This window comes from Excalfactoria chinensis, chromosome 2, assembly GCF_039878825.1.
Source record: "Excalfactoria chinensis isolate bCotChi1 chromosome 2, bCotChi1.hap2, whole genome shotgun sequence".
NCBI classification, from domain to species: domain Eukaryota; kingdom Metazoa; phylum Chordata; class Aves; order Galliformes; family Phasianidae; genus Excalfactoria; species Excalfactoria chinensis.
In genome coordinates, this window is record NC_092826.1 from 103688798 (window position 1) to 103712903 (window position 24106).

General features: G+C 39.1%; 1 protein-coding gene across 2 annotated transcripts in view; it reads right to left on the reverse strand.

Annotated features, from left to right (window-relative positions):
• The window catches only part of SNX13 (sorting nexin 13), a 62473-nt gene extending 40619 nt beyond the window's left edge, over positions 1-21854 (reverse strand). For both annotated transcript variants that reach the window (XM_072329564.1, XM_072329563.1), the window contains exons 1-2: positions 21619-21854; positions 3789-3901 (exon numbers count right to left, since the gene is read on the reverse strand). In XM_072329564.1, coding sequence (XP_072185665.1) covers positions 3789-3901; positions 21619-21630 — 125 coding nt within the window. In that variant the 5' untranslated portion in view covers positions 21631-21854. The remainder of the gene's footprint in view (positions 1-3788; positions 3902-21618) is intronic.
• Positions 21855-24106: the final 2252 nt, after the last annotated feature.

Consider the following 24106-nt stretch of genomic DNA (forward strand, 5'->3'; position numbering starts at 1 on the left):
GTTTAGTTTCAAACCCCAGCCATGGGCAGGGCTGCCACCCACCTGACCAGGCTGCCCCCACTCCCATGCAACCTGGCCTTGAACTTCTCCAGGGATGGGGCACCTACAGCTTCGCAGAGCAACCTATTCCAGAGCCTTAAAGAACCACAAAATCACCAGCAAGAACACATATATCAAGTGTAGAAAGTATCAGAACTTACATTAAAATGAAAAGAAAAAATAAATAAATAAATAAATAATCAAGTAGTCTCATCAAAGCATGTAGGGACTGAGAGACAAGAAAAAATACTGTTTTGTTTAATTAAGTCAGCATATGAACTCTAAGACAAACATACTCCTGAACCACTTATTTTATTTTTTTAATTTTATATTAGAAATTCATTATCTTTCCACCCTCACAACTCCACAGTGACATTTAAATCACGTAGTAAAAAGTAAGTTAAGCAGGATAACAGCTATTTCTTATTACTTTTTTGTTTGTGATATAATGAACGCACAAGGGAAAATAACTATTACAAGAAATTCAATTTTGCTGGAATAGGAATAATTTATGGCTTATGACACCAGGACACAAAAACACAAAGCCTGTTTTAATAAGAAACACTTGCAAACATAAAGGCTGCGCCAATTATAGCACAACTGAAGTAAGTAGCCTTTGAAAAGTTAAGCAGCCTTTGAAAAGTTAAGCATGAAAAAAAGTGAGAAGTTACTGCTGCTCAGAACTAGCCTTGGGATGGCTAAGCATGCATAACTTTTTAACTATTCAATTTAAAGGCCAACTGAGTAACACTTGTGACCACATGATCGCACAAAGCTGTCCCAGCCTAAAAATATCCTGAAATAATGTTATCTTAGCATAGAATTTTCCTGTTATACAACATTCTTAGTGTATGATTAGATCGTAATTTCTAACCAACGTATCTAAAGCAGACAGAAATATACCATTTAAAGGTTTTAATCTGTAAACAGGGAGCCACTCTTTACAAGCTCTTTAGTGGTTAGTAATTCAGAAATAGGGAGGTGATCATTTGTACTCTAATATATTCAGGACCAAAGAAATAAATACATAAATAAATAGAAAGCTACACAAAATTATTATGGGTAACTTCATAAAGAAGGATATTCTGCTCAATTCTTTGATTCCCTTATGGCCTGCAGCACCTGCTTTATCTGCCAATCACAAACACTTTCTACATATGAATGAAGAATAATAAATAAAAAACAATAAAGAAAAGTTCTAATTGCTTTTCTGCTCTAGATGCTCCCAGGTAGCTTTGAAATCATAACACCGACAGCACTATTATCATCTCAATTCAGTTCAAGGACAAAAACTTGCTTAGAAACTTTCCCAGTACTTGCTTTATTATGCTAAAAATGTTAATCTATTTTTTCTTTTCCTCCACTCATCTGAATGTTTAGGTTTACTTTATTTGTAGTCTACCAATTTCCTACTAGAAATCTTTGCTTTGAAAGAAAAAAGTATTCTCTTTTAGGCTAAGAAATACCTTTAACTTCATACAAGTATCAGCAACTAGGAGGAGAAAGAAGGGGTGAGATAATTCTGTTAATTCAAAAGGACTGAAGCCTTGAAAGTAACAAGCTATAGATGATGAATCCTTTTTTCTCTCAAACATTTTGACACATTTCAAGTGTCAAAAATATTTTTGCACTCATTCAAAAAATATTCATATGCGACCAATACAGTTGAAATGTATGTCCATCATCCTATATGTATTTTCATTTTCAAGCTAAAAATGCTAAGAATTTCTGCCTTTAGAGCAGTAATTAATATATTTTCTTCTTCCGCTTAAAAATCTTGAATACTTTAGAGAAGTAGACATAGCCTGGCTATTTAGTATAACCGTTAGCTAATCAGAAGCTTCCAGCACAAATGCTAATCCAATTAAGCAAAAGGATATTAAATTCAGTAGATGCAAAATCATTTCGGTCTTTTCTAAAAATTATTGGAACAAGATTGTAGTTCCCAGTTTGAAGTTCTTCCAAAGATACTTCCAAAGTTCAGCTTCTCACAAGGACAGATTAACACCAGAACAATGGTGAAAGACAGAAAAAATGAAGGCTACAGATCTATCATTTTCCCATCAAATGTGAAAAGTAACAACCTCAGCTGAATGCTCTGTGGAAGTCAAAATGCAGCTTCACAATCATTCTCAATCTGGCCAGGAATTAAGTGTAGGCAGACAGACACATACATATGCATATAATTAAGTATCAATAATAATGCTTTTTACAACAGAGCAAATTGCTTTAAATGTCAGTGATTGCGGGTCTAAGAAATTTTAGTTCTGACAACATCAGAAGCTTAAGGCTGCTGGCAGAACTGCAAATAACATACTTTTTTATTTTACTACTTCGAGATTCAAAGACAGAAGGGGAGAGTAAGGTAAGGTAGGAAACACAGATGGTACAAAGAGAGGACAGGTAAAAGGCTCAGCACTAACGTTAATGAAATTGCAACAATACTTGAAGCAGAGACAAAAAAAATATGTTGCAAAGCTTAACACCTTGTAATAGTCTTGGCTGTAAAGGTTAAAGAAATAATCTCTCTTCTCCTTTGGTGAAAAGAGCTAAGTGAATTCCCTAAGAGATCAATTTTCAAATCCCGAATTGAAGGAAGTGGTTATTACAAAACACACAAACAACAAAACCTAATGTTTTGGAAATCAGTCCTGATTAAAAAATAATAGAATTAAACAAAGATGACTTTTGGTTTAAATCTTTTATTCATACACAAAATCAAGCAAGGGTTTCGCAAGAAGCTGGGAAAAAGGGGGTTATCCGAGTCACGGCAACATTCGTAACACACTTACTACAAGCTAGCTGTGCTTGCAGGAAGAACCGTACTTTTAAAAATAGATAAAAAACAGCTAAATAGCACAAAACCAAAGTAAAATGGTAGAAACAGATTATATTGATAGAGCTACAGCATCAGTGTTTTTCTTCACAACTCACTGGCATACACTACAAACATTCAGGTTGGTATTCAGGATGCAGTCAACTACAATTCAACATTTCCTTTCATTTGAACTGCAAAATGGGACAGAAGCGGACTTCCAGGTAGTCGAAATCCCAAACCATTGATACAAACCACCATTTACAAACAAGCGCAAGAAGCTAAAAAACTGGATGCCAAATTGGTTGACAATTTAGAATTTTAGCATAAAAAAAACCAAAACAAACAAACAAACAAAAAAACCCACCAGATCCAGATATGTTACTTTGCTCCAAAGTAATTATTAAAGGAGCTCTTACCAAGACCTTTCCATACATACAGAAAAACACCAGCTCACTTTCCTCATGAATGAAGTGTCTTATGCAGGAAAATGAGCTAGTGAGAAGGAAGGAGGACATAATTTCTTAGTAAGTACCTGGGATAAGAGCCAGTACAATATTAGGAAGTAATGAACTGAAGATAACATTGGTGTTCAATGAATATTCTTCCTCTATTTGCTATTAAAAATACTTAGATCTGTTTACTAAAAACCAGTAAGAACCAGTCATCTTTCCTTCTTGGCAAAGATAGTATAAGCACCATTTAACCAAAACACAAAACAAAAAACAAACAAACAAACAAAAACCAACAAAAAATGAAATATATCTTAACTTTAATAAATTTGAGATCTTAAGAAAAAATACTTAGGTTATAAGAAATTGCTTAAACACACACATAATTACACAGAAGTCACCTCGGAATTTCAGAGCAATTTGCTAACAGACATGTAAAAATTTTACCTCAACTATATACAAGTAGTAAGTAGCATACTTACCCACCCACAAAGCAGAGGATATAAAACGCAAAGTAAAATATAGCGAAGGGTCCAAAAGTTATTAGAAAAAGCACAACACCAAGACTTCCCCATCCCCATATGGAAAGACTGGTCTGCAAACAAGAACACATGGAAAAAGAGTCATTAATACATGTACAGCTTGGAAACCTCCAAAGCAGTATTTGTAGTTACTCAAAAGCTTGATACATTTTAACTTGTCATGAAATAGATGTTTCCTTGATGAAATAGAAACTTCATGAAATAAAAAATGCGTTTTGCTATCAATTTACACAGTGCGATAGCAGTTCACCTCTTTTAATTGTTGTTTCTCATTTCAGATGCAACTATCACCCATAAAAAGGACACTACTTTCTTCTTTTTTGTACACTTTTACTTCCTAAAACACATTCTCTCTACGAAGTTCTAAACTAAACAACAGAACAGGTAAAATAACATCTAAATACAACTCTGTTTTGAAATCCTGAAATTTAACATGAAAAAGATGTCAGAAATCCCATTCTCTCCATGACAGGGAGGAAGACAGACACTGTTATGAAAGTACTTCATGTAGCTGAAGTCAACTGCAAGAGCAGCCATGGGTTTGGTGGATTTGAGGGCTAATATGTCACATAACTCAGCCAATAATAAAGTCTGGAGGGAGATGCAGGTTACTGCGCTGCTACACATTGCAGTGCAAGTACCTTAACATAGACATATGTGTACACATATACGTGTGTGTGTATGCATGCATGTACATGTAACAAAAAAGCAACATAGTGACAACCTGACTGCACTGAGCTATTGCAGTTTTGGACCTTCACAATGCTGCAATGCAGCCAACAAAGATTATATAATGTTAATTCATTCTATTCTATAGTTCAATAAGGAAAGTGTGTTTCAGCCAAATCCCAAAAGTGTGAAACTGAAGCTGACAGGAATTTATAGGCCACGAAAACTGTTCCAGCTCCAAGGTTCTCAACTTTTCTATTTTTTTTGGTCTAATTTACGTCTTTCTTACCAGTGATCAAATGACACCCTGATGGAAACACAGACAACTGCAATGTCAACAAGTAACACTAAGAAAGCATTTAAATAAACTTGTCTTGCAGTTTGACATTTAGCAAACAAGCAAAGATCCAGCACCATACTTGCAGAAAGCTCTTTTTTAGTTTTTAATGTGAGGGATGGGGGGCACCTGCCTACATTTCTTATCCCTCTGAAGGGACTGTTTAAATTTCAGCTCTTCCTCTTAGACACAGAACTCGGAAAAAAAAAAACCTACAAAATGGCATAAAAAGTTTTAAGAATCCTATGAACAATGAAAAGTAATCTATTTCAGCTATACACAATAAGGAAGTGGCAGGAGCTCTCATTGTGTGTGTGCATCCTAATACATAAGATGAGCCCTCAAATTCAAGCCCTCAGAAATGAAACCTCTACAAAGTACTACACGCAACAACAAGATGTGCACACAGATCATTACGTTTAATCACTATCTTCTCATATCAAAATATCAGTACATTTAATAGCATGATTCAAAAAAAAAGCTGAAGTTCTAAATATGGGATAAGGACTCTAAATGACTTAACAAAACTTAATTAAACTAGATAGAGGGATGCATATTCAGAGATGGGTGAATGCATAATTAACAAAGAAAGTTCCATAACAGATAGATCAATGACCCTTTGTCCTACACTCTAGTTTTGCAATTTAGCATATGGCTACAGAGATTCAAATCTCATTTGGTATTTTAATAGGATTTCTTAAAACTCATACAACTCAGCACACTGCAGTAACTACAACAGATACTGGCCCAATTCTTATATACTCCTGGTTTATAATCTTAGGATTTTGAGAGAGACACTCAAAAGGATGGAATGATGGAGTGATCAGAACAGTTCAGTTCAGGCTGGCTGTAAATAAGACTTCCTGTAATTTCGTGCTTCTTAAAGGGCTTCATGCTTCTTAAAGTTTCCAGCAGTACAACTCCTGGACAAAGCTGAAAACTAAGTTTCCTCTGTCATATCAGAAAAAAAAGCAAAGAAAGTCCAACTACTACTTAAATATGACTGTGCAGCTAGTGCTAATTAGTACTTACTAGGAAGGAATGTGGAACTATCAAATCAAACCCCAGCACTTTAAACTTTTTGACAAATAGGCTGTATTTTTAAAACTAACAAATTTCAGTCTTTACTGAAATGAATTGTAGGGTAAATATTTCTCACACCTAGCAAAGTGCAAGCCAGTTATTCCATAGAGATGGCATAACAGCATTTAAGTAGCAGCTGCCCAAACCTTTTAAAAGACAAACTTCCAAACCGAACTGTCAAAGTATTGGTTACTGAATTTCAAGCAACTATGGTCAGTGACTCAGGACCAAAGAGGCCTCAATGCTGTAGGATGCACACATGTATATAATGTATACACACACTCACAGATGAAGGCTCTGCACTCCAGACAAGCAGTGGTTCCACCTCATTAGTTTTACCATCACTTCAGATGTCATATGTTCACCTTGCTGTTACTACAACCCATTTTTTCATGCCTCACGTCCTACAAATACACTGCATAAATTTTCCTTGGTAAGGCCATACACATGAAGAGCTAAGGCAGCACCACGTAAGATTCAGTAGCCTTCTTCCCATATTATGGAACTGCTTTAGCAAAGTATTAAATGCAGAATGGGGCTGTCAGTAAATTGAAACAGCACAGTGAAAAGCCTCATCAGCTACTAGCGGTGAACATTTACAGGCTTGACGCTGGTGACAGAATTAACAAGATATTACCTTGTGATAACACCCATTACTTTTTTTAGTAGGCTTTTTTGCGTTTCCCACTGCAGGTTGTTTTTCCTCTTCACAATACACAGACTCTAAAAGAAACACATTAAAAATCTGCTTTCTTACATTCCTCTGCCTTCCCTTTCTTTGGCTTTTGCCATCTAATTAACACCACATTCTGATGGTTCCTGTTGCACATTGCTGTTGGCTGATGCAGCAAAGCTGACTGATTCATCACCACTCACACAGGATCCTATGTAAATCCACAGAATTTACTACCTTGAAACTGTGTGCAGTTTATAAGCCAGACAGATGTCGTATTATAGCTTACTACTCATGAATTAGCAAGATTATTTTGCAGGCAAGTCAGCAGTAGCATAGCAAGGATTTAACGTAGCAGCCACAACAGCAATGAGGTACTCCAATAACTAACTACGCCTTACGGAAGTAGCTTCAGTAGGCTTCTCCTTCACATAATCCAGCAGACAAGCTGTCAGAGCTTTGCCTCTAACCCATCTTTAAGCAAAATCCTCAGCCCTGATACTGCTTTCACTGCAAACGTACACTGAGGAAAGTACAGCTGCGCTCTGCTTGGACTCAAACTGGTGCTGCCAATTCTTGTTTGCAGCATCAACTGACAGATACAGAAGAGTTTCTCCTTTCATGCAAAAACAGCCCCAGGTGTCCCCTCAGACAGCTGCTCCTCTTCTCCAGCACTTCCCTCACCCCCATGCAGCCACACTCCTATCCCCATAGGTGCACCCCTGCCCTCTAGCTCCTGCTGAACCCAAGCACCTGACTCCTTACACTTGGCCTCACAGACCCAGAATAAACTGTAAGCATGCTGCCAAGTCTGGGGACAGGGAAGGGAGAAAGAACAGAACAGCAAGATAGAAAGTGTGGGCTCAGGAATCATCTACTTTTGCATCTTAAGTTCCAGCAGAGAACTCTGAAATTTTACAGCTGCAGCACCCAAAGGGCCACTTCGGATGCCATATCACTGCTGCTGAGCACCCTTTGTGACTGCTTTCACACTGAAGTTCTACAACATAATACTGTGGATGCTGAAGAAAATCACACTTCCTCACCCATGGTTCTTTTACTGTGTAAATCCAAATGTATTTGTCTGGTAGCAATGTTTAAATGGCAGCAGCTGTTACGTCCCTAGTTAGACACTGATAAGCAAATCAGTCTTTGGGGCACTTTTAACATCTCTTTTTTTTTTTTTTTTCCTCAATATGATGCTTTGCTAAATGTATTCAATGTCATCTGTGGGCTCACATTAAAAAATTGTCAAGAGTAGATGTCAGGTTTAATTTTCTGTTAATTCTACACATCTGCGCTTTCACTTCAATTTTAAGTGTAAATGGAATGTGTTCACGTACAGACCTTTCTATAATTAAGGCAAGTGTCATTTTTGTCAAGTGATTAAAAACATTATTTTAGGATTCAAATTAACGTGCCCTCACTAGCATGACAAGTAGGATGGGAAAGCAGCATCAACTGGAGTACCAACCTCATATTTAACAAGTGCAAAATAAACCACTGATATCAAGGCAGTTACAGTCTTACCATATGCTTAAACTACAGCAGTCCAAGTGAAAGACATGGAGTCTTACATGGGAGTTTTGAAAAGACTTCTGCATATCACTAAACTTAACTTCTTCCACCCTATCTTTTTGCCCTTTGCCCACCTCAGCCCAACTGGATACATAAAGCAATACTCAACAATCCATCCTCTCTCAGATTATGTAAAAAAGAAATAATCATTGTGACATCTTTCTCTCTGCTGTAGTACTTACATGAAAACTCTTGGGAAAGGTTTTAAGAGAAGGATTTTCATGCAGTCTGTTTTGCTTTTATTGTTCTAAATTTAGTGAGCTTGTTTTTCTTTCCCAAAACAAGCCTAAAATATTAGAGGACATAAACATGAACAAATCACCTTGTAAATACAGAGCATTTTGCAACATTAAGTTTTCAAAAGTTAGGCCCATTAAGTTTCTCCTGGGTAACTGCAGAATTCTTGCTGATTCTTCCTGGTTAAGCAGCTGGAAATTCCTCTTTTCTACTAACCATGATCCTATTTGTCCCCTCTCCACCTCAGCTCAAGACATGCTTTGTATGTCAAATGGTTTAATTGGTTAACAGTTGGATGAATGCAAAAGCAATCATGCCTAACTCCATTTAGCTGAGATTTCCCTGCTGCTTCTCGCTCCACTCAAGACAGAAGAATTTTGGGTAACACTTTCCCCTGCTGTGCTCCATTACACACGCTGGTTTAACCAACTGCCTCAGAATGGGTGATAACTTTTGGGTTATACTCTGAATGCACAATTACTGCGCTGCCTATTCACTTGATTTATGAAGTTCACTTTTCCAAGTGCAAACCTTTAAATGTACATACATCCTGACGCTTTCTTAAAGTACACACTACAGTCAAATTTAATTACAGACTGTAATTAAAAAGTTTAAAACCTTTTATTAACATTGGAATTAACTGCAAGGGACAGAAAGTCACATTTCACAACCAGATTTTGAAAGTGGAATAGATACTTAACTAAGTAGGAAAAATGAGAGGCCAACTTCACAGACACATTTTCTGATCACGTGCTCGTATTGAAACCCCAGCTCTAAATCGTATTCTAATTAAAAGATCTGGGAATCATGCTCATGTTTAATGGAAGCACTTCAGCATGCTGGATACCGATGGGAAACAGAAGATCCTAGCCCATTTCCAGCTACCTCCTTATATCTAATAAGAAGTGACATCCTCAAACTCATTTTTAGCTTCCTTTAAAAAATAAAAAAAGTCACGTATGATAGAAAATGAAGTCACAGACAGAAAACAAGCAAGAAAGGACAAAGACGGACAGTCAAACAGACCTGTTATTGATTGACAGGTTCATTTTAGGTGATCCAAAGTAAGAAAATAAAGTAATCCATCTAACGCAAGCTTGATTTCAAGCCAATGAGATAATCTAGACTGTTCTATGTTCAGCTTCTGGATTAACAGATTACCTCTATTCCACGTGTTGCTAGTGCAAAACTCTGTGGAAGGAAGAGATAGAGAGTCTGAGGCCTTCTACAAGTAAAGATAAGCATTGTCCCACGTGGCTAAAGCAAGGAAGCGACACATCAAGCAACTATCTTACTGTATATTTCAGTTTTGATTACTGCTTAAGCAGCATTTACTTCTACTTTTTGCTTTCTTGTCTAAAATTGGAGCAAGGAGTTATTAGAATGTTCCCTTCTGTTTGCTGAAGAATTCTGATCCTACTAAATAAATTCAAAGAATCATCGACATTGCTTCAAGTACAATTTCTACCACTTATGATTCCCAATGTATATCTCGACAGAAAATATATCTCTTGACAGGCTGTCTCCTGATGTTTAAACTATTGTATTTATAATCATATATGTAAATACTGAATTTGTCTATATAGGGGAATATACACAATCCAGTTCTTTCTGTTTACTGTAGAACAATAGAGTTATTAGTACCCTGGGTATAGAATTAATCACCGGAGTTTTTTGTTTATCTGGTAATACTGTTCTGTACCTGCTATTAGCAACACAATTGTCAGAGTCTACCAAAATAGATTCATTTACAACACTTATTTTGAGATGAAGCTGTTTTGGACACAGTGTAGTACCGTACTATTGTATTTGATGTTTTGGGTTTTTTTTAATTATTATTTTTATTTTAAAATTATATGATGCAATCTAGTGCTCCAAAATAAGCAACTCTCCTTATCAAAATGAGAAAAGTTACTTTAAAACATTAAATTAGCAACATAACTTTACAGTATTATATCTGAGGCTGGGCTAAATATAATGAGATACTCTAATGGCCTTATTAGGTCAGGTTAAGGATGTGAAGGAACACAAGCAAAAGAAGATAATTCACATTATCTACTGTAATTGCCAGAAGGATTTTTCCAGAAATAGATACACACAATGAGACCAAGAATTAATTTCTATATTGTCACTGGTGTGCACGGCTGCTACCTCTACCATCATTCACATCTCATCTTTGTGGAACTTGTTTGCTTAAAGGAAACCATGTGATTAAAAGATCCACCACAACTCATAAATAAATAAATAAAATTTAAGAAGATATGAACCATAAACAGTAATGAATGGCTCGGATAGGGAAAACTTTGAGTTAGAGCTGTAATGCCAAATTGCACCTTGACTGCAGGAAATGTTGGAGTCAGAAATGCCAAAGCCCAACTGAAAGCCAGTACAGATGATTTCTCAAATTATACTGGCAGCAAACAGGCACCTTCAAGAAGAACAGTCAGGGCCAGGAAGGAAGATACAGGCCTTCAGCCTCATCTCAGTCTCTGGCTAGCCTGCAAGTAACCAGCACAGATTTAGCAAGGACAGATTGTGCCTGACCAGCCCCACTGCTTTCTATGGTGAGATTAGTGATGCAGAGGACAAGGGAATGCCTCACATGCTGTGTATCTTCCCTTATGGTGAAGCCTTTAACAGAATAGCCACACAGTCGTGTGCCCCCAGTGGCGCAGTGGTTTAAGCTGCTGCTTGCGGCACTGGAGGGCCCGGGTTCGAATCCCCCCTGTGGCGCAGGGGTAGAAGTGCCGCTTCACTACACAGGGGGCTCGAAACCCGGGAGTTGGACTCGATGATCTCTAAGGTCCCTTCCAACTCGCACGATACTATGATACTATGATACAGTCTTCTTATCACCAAACCAATCAGCTGCAGGCTGGTAAGTGGATGACACACTTGGTAAAAAACTGACTAGATTTTGGGACACAAAGATGTCATCAGTGGTGCAAAGTCCAGCACCAGTAAATAGGCAGGCAATCCAAACTAGGAGTGGACTTTCAGAGTTCAATATTAGGAGAGTGCTGTTTAATGTCGGTGTTTATGAGGAGCTATGAGATATGGTTTAGTGGCTTCTGGTAGCTATGGTACTGGGAGGACAGCTGGACTAGGTGATCTTGTAGGTCCTTTCCAACCTTGTGATTCCATGATTTACAACCTGGGTTGCAAGTTCTCCTCCAATGCCAAATGGAGGTAAGTGCACAAGACAGTTGAAGGCAGTGCTGTTGTTCAGAGGGACAGGCTACAGAAAACAGTGGTGGATGAAACCTCTGAACATTAAACATAAACTGTTTCTCAAAGATGAACTAATTTCCCCAACTTTTTTTGTTATGCTTTCACACTAGGATGATATTAGCTTAAACTGCAACATTGAACAGATGTACAAAGAGGAACTTCAAATAAACAGTGTCCAGACACAAATAACAAACAGCTGCAAATACAGTGCATTTTTAAACAGCAGCTTAAATCCACTGACTGGGCAATAGAACCTTCCCCTAAACATTTATTGTTACACCACTATTCCTTTCTTAAGTCTAAACTTACTGTAGTTCTTCAAATGCCCTACTTCTCTTCCCCAGTTACAAAAAAGAAACAGATACAAGCAGTATAATTTACCAATAGTCTCTGAGATTACATCTGGTCTCTTACAAGACCAAATTTCATATGAAGGACACTTATGGGATGAAGACAAAATAGCTGTGAAAAGCGATGCTTTATAGAACATATTACAAAGCCAGAGCAATTGTCCAAAATCTCAATTCCTTACAACTGTTTTTCTGGACAGGATATAATTCAGCTGCATAAAGAGAAAAAAAATCAGATTCGTGTGGCCAAATCACTCAGCATTCTTCAACATCAAAAGAAGACTGCAATTTCTTTAAGCAGCAATTGATGTCTGATTCTTTGCAGAACGGAAAGTGCCTGACCAAAGTGTGTGTGGGGGAGAAAGCAGCATTTCTAAGGTAAGGCAAAAATGTCCCTATTTCAGAGGGGAGAATAAAATAAAGTCTTTGAATATTATTGACTTTTTTTCTGTGGGATTAATGTAATGGAATTGCCGATTTGAAATATTCCCAATCTTTCTTCCCAACGTGTTCAACATCCTCTTTTCCAGTCCCTCCTTCAGTCCTTATGGTTTGTCGGCTTTACCTTCTTAATTCCAAGCAGCATTTGATTCACCAGCCCTTTTGGTAAACCATGGTCACTCTGATCATCTCTTTCCTGATATTCTGAGCACTTTTCACTTTTTCCTGAATGTCATAATTGGCAAAAACATTTTGCCTGCTGCATTCAAAATGTTCAAGCCTCACAAGGTTTATCCAAATGATGTGCTATGATTTGCTAGGTTAGCAGTCTGCAGTATATAGCTCATAAACAAATCTACATGCAAGCAGAGAAATGCCTCCAACAATTTCTTCCAATTTCTTTTGCCCCATACCCTCTGTCCACTTGGTCTTTGTATATGCAAACAGCTTGTTGTGCACCCTGATGAATATTTTAGCCTCAATCTCACCCTCCTTTCTCACACACAATGTAGGTCCAGAGTCACTGTGCCAGCTACATCCCGGATGGCTCCCTGGTGCACATACGGCAGTACTGTAGAGGACAGCAAATAACAATCTGCAGATAACAGAGGGATAATTCTGTGAACTTGCTGGAACATTTCATTCTCAAATAAGCATCAGGGCATGGAATATTTCCAGCACATGAAAAGGAGTTATTGGAGTATACAGATCTCAGTGCAAGTTTACGGAACACAGCTACAAACCTTAGCCACTGTCACTTGCTCAACAAGAACAAGAAAACATTAAGCAAAGTGGAACTAGCTAGTAACTACTTTAGATATACAGAACTTAAGGAACAGGGATGATCTCCATTTACAAAAAGACAGGAATTCTTTAGGGATTTAGTTCTATTTTAAATCTAAATAGAAGTAAATGCAGGCAGGCCCTGGGCAATTCCCTCCCTCTGGATCATGAAGTCACTAACAGAGGAACCTCTGTGTTCCCTCCTCTTCTCTCTCTAGAAGACCCCACTCCTCATGGGGATGCTTCTCAGCTGCCATACTCCATACAAGGAGCAGTGTCACACCATCAGAACTGGGGGAGTGGAACAGTCCCTTGAGCAGCAGCCTAGACCAGATCTAGTCAGTTCTAATGGGAAATGACACTCAGTATCTTACATTTCTATAAGCACGCAGCACATCTAGAGAAAAATATATGGAATACTCAGTGACACCTGCGAGAACACAAAGATAAATATATTAGGAAGAAAAATGAAGAAGAAACACATCAGTAACAAGTAATAAACAAATAAAGTGCCATGCAGCAAGATGGAAGCCTTTGGGGCATTGGACACAATGATCTATGGAGGTCCCTTCCAACCCCTACGATTCTGTGATTCATATGAAATAAAGACCAACTCATATTGCTCCATACAAGAGCAGTGTGGTTACTTTGGTCCCTGGAAAATACAGTTAGGGGTGAACCTTGAAAAGCCAAGAGAAAAATTAAGAAGAGTGCAAGCCAATGTTAACATGTTGAGATTATTAAAGCAAAACAATTTCAAATAGAAAAGAGAGTATCAGTAAAATAAAGCAAAATTAAAAGAAACAGCGACCAGCCAGAGCAAACCAACATTAATTGGACAATTCAATAAAGGAAAATACCCAGTAAAGTAAAAGAAGCACTTAGGGACATTTATTTAAACTAAGTTGGTCTTTGGTCTCTATTTCTAACTCCTAATCTTCTCAAGAATTCTTTAAGAAGTTGTAGTAGGCCAAGTGCCAACTGAAGACACAAGAGCAATGCTACCCAAACCCCAAACTTAAAAAATAGTGTAAAGGAACATATAAAGCTTTTGAAATAAATTTTATTCACACAAGCATGAAACACAGAAGAGGTAACGCAGTGTATATTGTCATAAAGCGGGGCACCACTACTCAATACTTGTACACTCACAGTGAGTACCTATTTAACACAACGACTGAATTCAGTTTAGAAAAATGAATCTTGATTGTAAAAGTGAAATAATTGACAGGAATAAAAATTTAAAATAGAGGCTTATTCTTCCAGCAGTGTGGCACTGTAAAGAAATACCTTCTTATTAAAACAATGAAAATCACACATGCATCCCAAAATGTTTATTTTCCCCAAGAAACTTAAAATCATAGATAAGCAATAAGTGAACCATAATAGATACATAACTCCATTTTGGTTGTTCTGCATGTACCATCAGATTAGATTTGTAATCGAGGTGTTGAATCACAAGACAGAACGTTACCATATTAAAAGTCAACATTTTACAGAAGATGAGGATGTTTCATTGTAAGTGATCAGAAATACGAACTGGAATACACAAAACATTACCCAGAGCATATTTCTTCAAATGATGCGAAATGAGGTTAGCCACCACAAGCAGATTTCAATACTGGGAGCTAAGCTATGCACCAGTGGCAAACATATGAACATACACTGGAAAAATTGTTCAGCATGGTATTCAGGGGAAAAAAATGCACGCAAAAATACAGGTGCAATTGCAGGTGGATAAGGAATGCACACCTGCTTGAAGAACTATTTCAGCATTATTGAACGTAATGTTTTCAAGACATCACAAAAATCATTATATAACATCTTCTCCTGAAGCATATGTAATATTATACTACAGCATGAAGCAAAACCCTGAAAATAAACAAGGTGAGAGGTTATTTTAATAGAATAGAAAGGTTTAAATGAAGAGGTGTCAGTCTCTCCAAGAAGAATGGATCCAGCACTAACCGCAGACACTGCTCCTCAGCCTGCAGCTGCAGTTCTTAGAATAGCAACGAGCAAGGTTTCATCACACCCTGAAGTCAAACAGTTCCAAGATCATTCTTACGATCAGCAAAGCTTTAAAGCAATCATTCTTTCTACAGCTCTACAAGACAGATACTTATTTCCTCAGGCCCATATGCCACCAGATTTTTAACTCATCCTCATGATCTAGAATGTCTGTTTCTAACTATAGGATGACCAGGAATATCAGGCACGTTCTTTCCAAGCTTTCAGCACTGATTAAGAGCTACGATAGACAGTATCCCAAATCCAAAGCACTACTTCATTATCAGTTAGCTGCAAGAAGGAATACTCTAGAAGTTGACTGTGTATTTTCTACTTTACTCCTGTCTGACAGTGTCAACAGGAAAAGTGGAAGTGCAGAACATCCTACAAGATATGTAGCAATGCAAACTTCCTGCTTGAGTCCAGTTGCTTGTATTGCTGAAGACAGCCTAAAACATACAGCCTTATAAAGCACCAGCACAAATGCTGAGTAGAGTTAATTCTTAGGATTGCAAACATTTATGGAAGAATAGAAATAAGTGATTTTAAAATGGCAGTGTTTATGGAATAATAGCGCTGTGACACAAACAGACTCAGACGAAACAGAATTCAGATCACCCTGTTCCTCCCAGAAACATGGGATTAAAGCAAGAAAGACATAGGAACAGGCATCAAAATAAATCACACTGCAAAAAGAATAGAACTGCATTCAAGCAGCTCATTCTCTGCTAAGTCAGAGATTCCAAATTCATGAACACTCTTAGAGAAAATGCATATAGTTCATCTTCTGACCCAAAGCTCTATCAGCAATAATGAACTAAATACTTTTGACACTAACGATACCAAAATCAGGTACCTGCCAAATTTTACTAGGCTGCACTGCCTCTCACTTGAATAAGTATTTCTCCCATCTGTGAAACAAAAATCAGGTTTTGATACTCCATAGTTCCATACACCAAAAATTCTTCCACTTGCATCAAGATGCAGCATGTGTACGATCCATGCTTCTTGATGTATGATGAGGCTTCAATAGGAAGTGAACAAGCAGAGGAGGCTTTCTCTTCTGCTGGCACCTGGTCTCCTGACTACCTGGTGAGGCTCAAATCGGTCTTAACAAATCTCATGCACACTGTGTGAGAAAATTCACAGAACTGCAAGACTTGGAATCAGTGCCCCTTAAGCTAACATATTATTAACCATTATGGTTAAATTCCATATTCTGCTGTAGGAAGTCCCCACATTTTCAGAAAATCCCCCTTGAATAAAACTAGTAAAAAAAAATAATTCATTAGGCTTTTAAAATGTTTATAGTATGTCAATTGATTAAATTCACAGATGAAGTAGGTTCATAGTGTTTGTTGAAGGGGATATTTTGCAGAGGAAACCAATCAACGCCAAAGTCATCAGAAATCTACCTCCTGTCTCCAAGGTTTTTATGGCTATTTCTGCTTTCGAATAAGAATAAAGGGCTTGACAGATATTTCCAGACTCCAAGAGGATATGACATATATCCAAAATAAATGACAGCAATAAAGGAATGCCCCAGCTGAGCATAACCACCACCTACACTTACTCACACTAGAAGTAAATGCATATAAATGCTCATAAATAAAATCATAATTACACAGTCATCATTTTAAGGTGAAACTACAGAACTTATGTAAACAAGGTTAGAGTGTTCCTGTCAAAACACTCTAATGTGTTTACATAATGAAATAATGCCTCATTTCTCCAATTCAGAAATCAAAAAGACTATTTATGGAACAATAATTTTAAAGGGAGAACAAGCAATTAAGTCCAAGATCATGATGTCTTGCACTTCCTGAAGTTTCTCTCTCATGTAACTGGAAGTGCCAATTACAATTGATTTTTCTATTATTTCAGCCTTGATGCTTTTAGCCAAGTGACAGTAAAAAGTGTTAATGGGACTTCGAAATATTAATTCGCAAGTGTTACCAATAACTTACACACTACAGCACCAGTTTCTCATTTCTAATAATAGCTATTCTCCTGATGTTAGTACAAATGAAAACATGCTTTGTCATCTTTGTAAGGGTGGAGATAAAGGAGCAAACGCATTTAAACCAGAGTTAATTCCCTGAGAGCACTACCAACGTTTAAGCTCTTCCAGCTATCTAACCAGACAAGCTGTTACTATTTTTACTGAACTAAGGAAATTTACACTTCTCCTTTATCACAGTGCTTTGGGGAATTGGACAGACTGACATTTTAGAACTGTTGCACAACTCTGCATTCAACCTAAGCAGTTTATGGACACCTAATATTTAAATTCTCGGGACTGTTATTCTTTATCTTCTACTAATAGTTAACAAAACATTTAAAAACAAATATTAGGAACACATACCACCCACTCTTTTTATAATGTTACCTCTCTCAGCTTTACCATTCCTGAACTAAATTTAACTGCGGCTCCACAGAACTCAGTTATCAAAACAGCTTTCATAACAACAATTAGGGACCCAAAGCAGAGCAGTGACAGGGAAGATTTCATTTACAGAATAAAAAGAAGGAGGAAGACAGGATTTTTACCTCCCAAAGGCTTGCAACTATCTGGAGGGTCAGATCTTGTGTCACAAACCACAGGCACTCCAACACAAAAGTTTCACAGAAGGACAGAAAACTAATTTAACTCTGTGTCCTGGTTAATTGCTTGCACGCTGCAAATTGTCCCTACTGGCAAATCACAGTTCAGCTACACAGAGCATCAGAGCAGCCTTCCACAGCTACTTATCAAAGAAGAACAACAAAATAACAATGTTATAGTATGGTTCACTGTGTCCTACTTCTTTCAGGGCCAAAGGAGCATATACATTACAATGTGCTACTGTTTCAATCAGTCTAATTCATTATTATTCTAAAGCAAGTTAAAACAAGCTGCTGGGTCAATCTTTACTGTTACAAGTCAGGCCACTTTGCTGCCTCCCTTGAAAACATCTCTCAGGGCTTAGTAGCTATCAAAGTTTAACACAAGTTCCCTATGCAACATCTACTTATAAAATACAGTTTAACAGGACGGAAACATACTACTTGTTGCTAGTGAGTTATCTGCAGCAACAAGAAATACCACCATCTCGGAGTTCATTTTGAATGGCTCATTTTCAGTTTCAGACAAGAAAAAAACACTAAGTTTTCCTACTCGGTCAAATTTCTGAAGCACCTCAACTGTCAATAGACAGTGACCACAACACACACCTCACTTGCTAAGAATTAAATGCTGACAAACTCAGAAGGATGCAATTGCCAGTTTAATAAGTAGTTGGAGAAGGAACACACTCCTCATTTTTTTTTCTAAACCTTGTGCGTCCAGAGGCAATACTGACAGCCGCTTGGTTGCAAGTTGCCACTTCTAATTTTAATATACCTTGTAAACTAAATATCACTGAAAGCCAATTTATTGTTTTCCCTGTTTGAATTTAAGGTAACATTAACTAGCGTTGTTGAACACCAGCTGCCACGCTGTGGTGATGGCAGTAAGGCTGTCACTGCACAGAAGTCAAGTTTGGTGAAGACAGCTGTGAAGACACAAGAGTTGGATGAGGGCAACTTGTCCATCACAGCTTCATCAGAGAAGAAAACCAGTACTGAAGTTGGAAATCACATGGAAACAAGATACAGCAGGTCTTGAAAAGCAAAGAAGACATCTGATGAACAAGCAAAAGGAAGCAAGTGAAAAGTCACAAGGTTCAACACTCCAGCCAACTGGAGAAGCAGCCACTGCAGAAGCACTCTGAATGCCACAGAAAACATATTCAATATGACTGCAGAATTGAGTTCCAGTAGCCAAGATGAAAAACTGAGAAGTGGTCTTCGGGTATGTAAACAAATACATTCGTCTAGCACCCAGCAGCGGGATCTCTGATGCAACTAAAATAGGATGTACATAAGGGGAAAAAAAAATGCAAACAAAAAATAAAACCCTGTACTTTTTCTGGACAGGAACTGCGATCTTCCCCTGAAATTACTGATTATATCCTAATTGTATCAGAACTGGACTGAACCTGCTGGAGTCTGCATATGTGGAAACAGTCCAAGGATGTAGGAAACTGATTCTGAGAAACTACGTTACATAAAAGTACACGTAGAACCAGATTCTGACTTTTCTTCAGGCTCAGCAATGCAGGCAATATTTTTCCTAAATATTTACTTTATGAAACTAGCAGTAACTGCAGGATTTTTTTTTTCCAAGTTTCTAGTGACTCAAAACAAGAAACGATCCTGGTCATTTTAGGCAGCAAATTATGCAAGTCCACAAACATCCAACAAATGAGGTTTTCTGATATTCTACTGTGCATTGCTTTTAAATAACTAGATACTTTGAGAGAGAAAATAATAAAAATTAAAAAGACTTAACGGTTGTCCATGTTCCTCCTCCCTAAAATTAGTCACATAGTCTCTAGATTTTAGGAGGCATTACATTCAGATATTCAGATTTATCCGGCCTCAACTCACACAATCCACACAGTTGTGCTACCTGTCAGCCTACCATCTACTCCACCTAATTTTTCCACTGATAAACTGATTAAGAAAGAGAGAGAGAAATTTAAGAATTTACAGAATACCGTACATGCATCAGTAGGCTTGAAACAATCTGCACCTCCTTGCAAAGTGTGAAACAGTTTGCAGGCATGTACACAGTTTTCACAAGATGATTTTGCTTCCAAGTCACAATTGGAACAGCCAAAAAAAGCACGATGAGAAGGACTCCCTCCAGTTCATATGTCAGAAGGTTTTTCTTGTTCATTTTTAAATTGCCAACATTACTGTTGCCATTGCACAGCTGTCTGGTTGTTTAAAGAACTCTTCCCCACAACTGTGGTTCTGGCCAATCAAAGCCAATCTGGCCTGCAATCTGGCTTGGCAGGTACCAAACCTGGAATGGTTCATCTCAAAGCATCATGTTTACAGTGAGTTTATATACAGAAGCAAGAAGGACACCAGAATCCAGTTCTCCAGATAGATACCAAGGCTATTTACCACTGGTTATTACATGCATAAGCTCAAGGTTTTATCTCCAAAAGCCAATGGATGAAATATCACCCATGCTGCTATACCAGTGCCATTTGACAAGGTGTACACAGCCATCACCAAACAGAATGAACAGTTGAATGAGGCAATGACCCAGAACATTCTATGCTACCCTTAAAATAATCTAAATTAGCACTGCTAATGGATGACTCCTATCAACACTTCAAGCAGATCATTAATGCTGACCACTCAATAAACATCCTGTGTGCAAAAATAAGTCCTGTATTTTTCACACGTTTAACTCACTTGGCAAATTTTATCCTGAAACTGAGAGCTCAGCACAATGCAGAATAACCAGTCTAATGCTCTGAAACTTTGATGCAAATTAAAGGTGTCAGTATACCTTTTTAGCTGTCATCAAGGAAAGCAAAGCTGAATTTCTCAGGTGTCAGAATGCAAGTCTTCATCCCTTAAGACTCTTAGGGCTTAAGAGAATTCAACTTTGGACAAATAACCTTCACTGCTGGATAAAATGATAAACTGAAAACACGTAATGCAGGTAACGTAATCACCATGTCTGAGAAGTGTCTGTATGCCAGACACCTTATTGACACATTAAAAATAGAAAATCAATCAGCCTGTGTAGACAAAACTAAGTACAAGGGAAAGTCCCATCTACCGCAGCTGACACCACATAAGCTTTCCCCAGACCATTTTCTGACAGTCAGCCTCTCTCAATCCACACAGACCCTCAGACACACAATTTGACTCATTCTCTCAGGTCTGTCCCACTGCTTTAGGACTGACAACCTTCAGGGAGACACAACTCACATCTATAAATGCCTACACCCAGCAGAGGCAAAACTGCTTTGCTTCAGCCCTTTAAGAGGAAAGAAAACACTAAGCAAAGCCACTGACGAGGGGGAGGTCAGAAGGGCTTTACAGCGCTTTGGCCCATGCTCTCTCGGCCGGGGGCTGAAGCAGGAGCCGGCAGCGGGGCACACCCTCCACTGCGAGGCCTAGGCAGGCCTCCTGCCCAGGTATCTCGCAGAACCGCCGCCCGCCGAGAAGGAGCGGCCCCGCGGCCTCTTACCGGGCCACCGCGCGGAGCGAGCACGGAGGGCCGGGTGCACTTCAAGAGCGCTCCCCCTCCCGCCCTGCCGGCTCCGGCTGAGGAAAGGCTCAGGCTGGGGAGGAGCAGGGCGATAACAGGAGCCCGGCGCTGCCCCTCGCACGGCTGCGAGGCGGGCTGCCTGCTACCGAAGCAGCTCGGAGGCCCCGGTTGAGGGCAGACCCTCCTCCCGTGGGGTCTCGGCCCAAGTCCGCTCGCATGGCCAAGCGGAGCGCCGCTCCCACCCCTCCGCAGCTCTCCGGCCTCAGCAGGGCTCTTACCTCTGCTAACATTATTACCCCGCTGCGGCGTCTCCGCGGCTCTAGCCCCGCAGCATGGTGAAGCCCGGCGGCCGCGCGGAAAGCTCCCCCTACTCGGCAGAGAGGGGAGGGGAGGCGAAGCGAGCTCCGCCGGCCCCCGGCCGCCTCCTTTAGCGGCCGCCCGCCGCCCCCAGCACCGCAGCCGCCCTGGCAGCTCGGTCCGGAGAGGCCGCCATCTTGGGAGAGCTACGTGCGCCGCCGCCGCTCCCCGCCCGCCCATTGGGGCCGCGGGCCCAGGGGCCGCCTCTACCGGGGCCGGATCCGTCCTCTCCCCGCCCCAGCTCGGCCCGGCCCTTCGCTACGCCTGGTGCTGTGCTGCCTACCTGGGCCGGGGCGGTCATGACCGCCTTCAGACTTTTGCCAAGGTCCGGCCCTGATGAACCCGGGTCGGGAGAGCTCGGGTACCAGAGCAAGGCCTTGGTTACAGCGGCCTGCACTACTGCGCATCCCGAAGGGAGAAGTTGAGGGCCACAGAACTTGGGGCGTTGTTTTTCAAAGCAGCTTTTGGCTTCGTCTCTGCCGAGACTTGGAGCTTTTTTTTCTTGCTTTCTCTCTCTCTATCTCTCTTTTCTTTTCCTCCTCTGAGCTCTGTACAACAGTTTTGTAAATGCTCATTTAAATGCTTTCTTACATTTCTGACTAAGCATCATGTCTGATGCACCAGTAAGGTGTACGGCATTGTACAACTTTTCCCACTCGAGCTGTTTAGAAAGAGACATCTGTATGTTTGCTACCTATGTCCTTTTTAAGACACAAATTGTGGAATACACCTCAGAAGCTGAGCCTGTGTGGTACTGGTCCATCCCCCTCTTGAGCCAGCACTCTCCAGAAGCTCAGTGCTAGAATGAATTTGCAGACTCCTGTCTGAAGTTTCTTCTCCTTTAAACATTGTTCTTTTGGTCTTCTTGTTTGCTTAACTGGGTTTCAGATTTACTAAGTTAAACTTAGGCACCTGACTTTGATAGGACTAGAACCAAGATACATTTTTTTTTTTGCCTGCATTACCAATACCAGAAAACGTACAAAAAAGGAAAAAAAAAAATATTGGTTAACATTGAAGATGAAATAAATGCAACAATACTACAATGATGTGGAAAAAAAAAAGCCAACAACTTTATATTCTCACCAAGCTGCTCTTTTGTTTCTTGTAAAGCTGCAAGGGGGGCAGGCGGAGGTTGACTGCTTTTGTGGCTGCTGGGCTTTGTAGACGTTCTCTCATTTCCCCAGGGATTTTTAAATACTTGGCAGTTCAAGGTTGCCCACTTCTTACTTTTATTCATGAGAATTACCAAGTTTCAGTTTTACTCATGCGACTGTTTTTCCCCCGTCGGAGACCCAGCTGTTAGTCATGTGAACTGCACTTTCCAAATAAAAAGTAGACTCTTGATATTCAATGTAGTTTATTTGCCTTTTCTAAAAGAATGAAAATATCAGGTGTTTTCTTTTTAATTATCTTGTGAGCTCAGTATTTTTGAACTACTTTTGCACATTTGAATGCTTTCTCTTAGCATTACAATTTTCTCCAAGTGTATTGCCAAGAGAAATTCCGAATTTCACAGCAAACACATTTTCAACAATAAGTTTAACAATAACAGAACCACGCCGTAACCTTCCATGTATTATTTCACCATCTTGGTAAATTCAAAGTTGTTTGGAAACGCTGATCAATGAGAACTGTGAAATACCTACTGTAATGCTTTGGGCCCCTAACATTTATTTACATACAAAAATAAAGCCTGCTGTGGATGCTTGTTTGGAAAGCACATGCATTTGCAACTATGGTTCTCTATGCGTGGCTTTCATCACACTGTAGTTCAGCCAAAAGGCACTGTGTACTCAGGTCTGTGGTAGAGGAAACCCTGAAGGAATCCATAATATAGCTCAGTAAACCATCAGTCGTGTAATTATGCAAAAGCACATACCTAGGCATGAGTAGAATCAAAATATAAAACATCTACCATTTGCCACGTCACTTAGTCTTAAATGCATTCTCTGGGCAAGGAAGAGCAGTAACATAAATTACCCAGCTTACAATATGAAAGAAGTAAGCAGGATGTGGAAGTCTCATGATTTTCATGAATATAAATTAATGTATCTTCTGTAGTTGAACTGAGATGATGGTACAGCTAAAGAAAATGTCACTAAGCATAGAATTTCTTTACTTTCAAGCACATCAGGTGAGGTATTCAAAAGGAACATAATCCCCTTTTAAAACTTACTTCAGAACTGGGTGTATCCCAAATATAATAGATGCAAGAAGAAGAGAATATTTGACGAACCACACAAAAATTTTGCTCTTACAGGAAAGTAGTTAAGGAAGCACATCTTATGTTTCTGGAATAAACTTACTAATGGTGGCACTGAAAACTGTTGCCTGATTTCACAGTTGTTGATATAATCTCAGTGTTGCTGCAAAATAGTTATAAATGATGTAATCTGTTATTTTAAT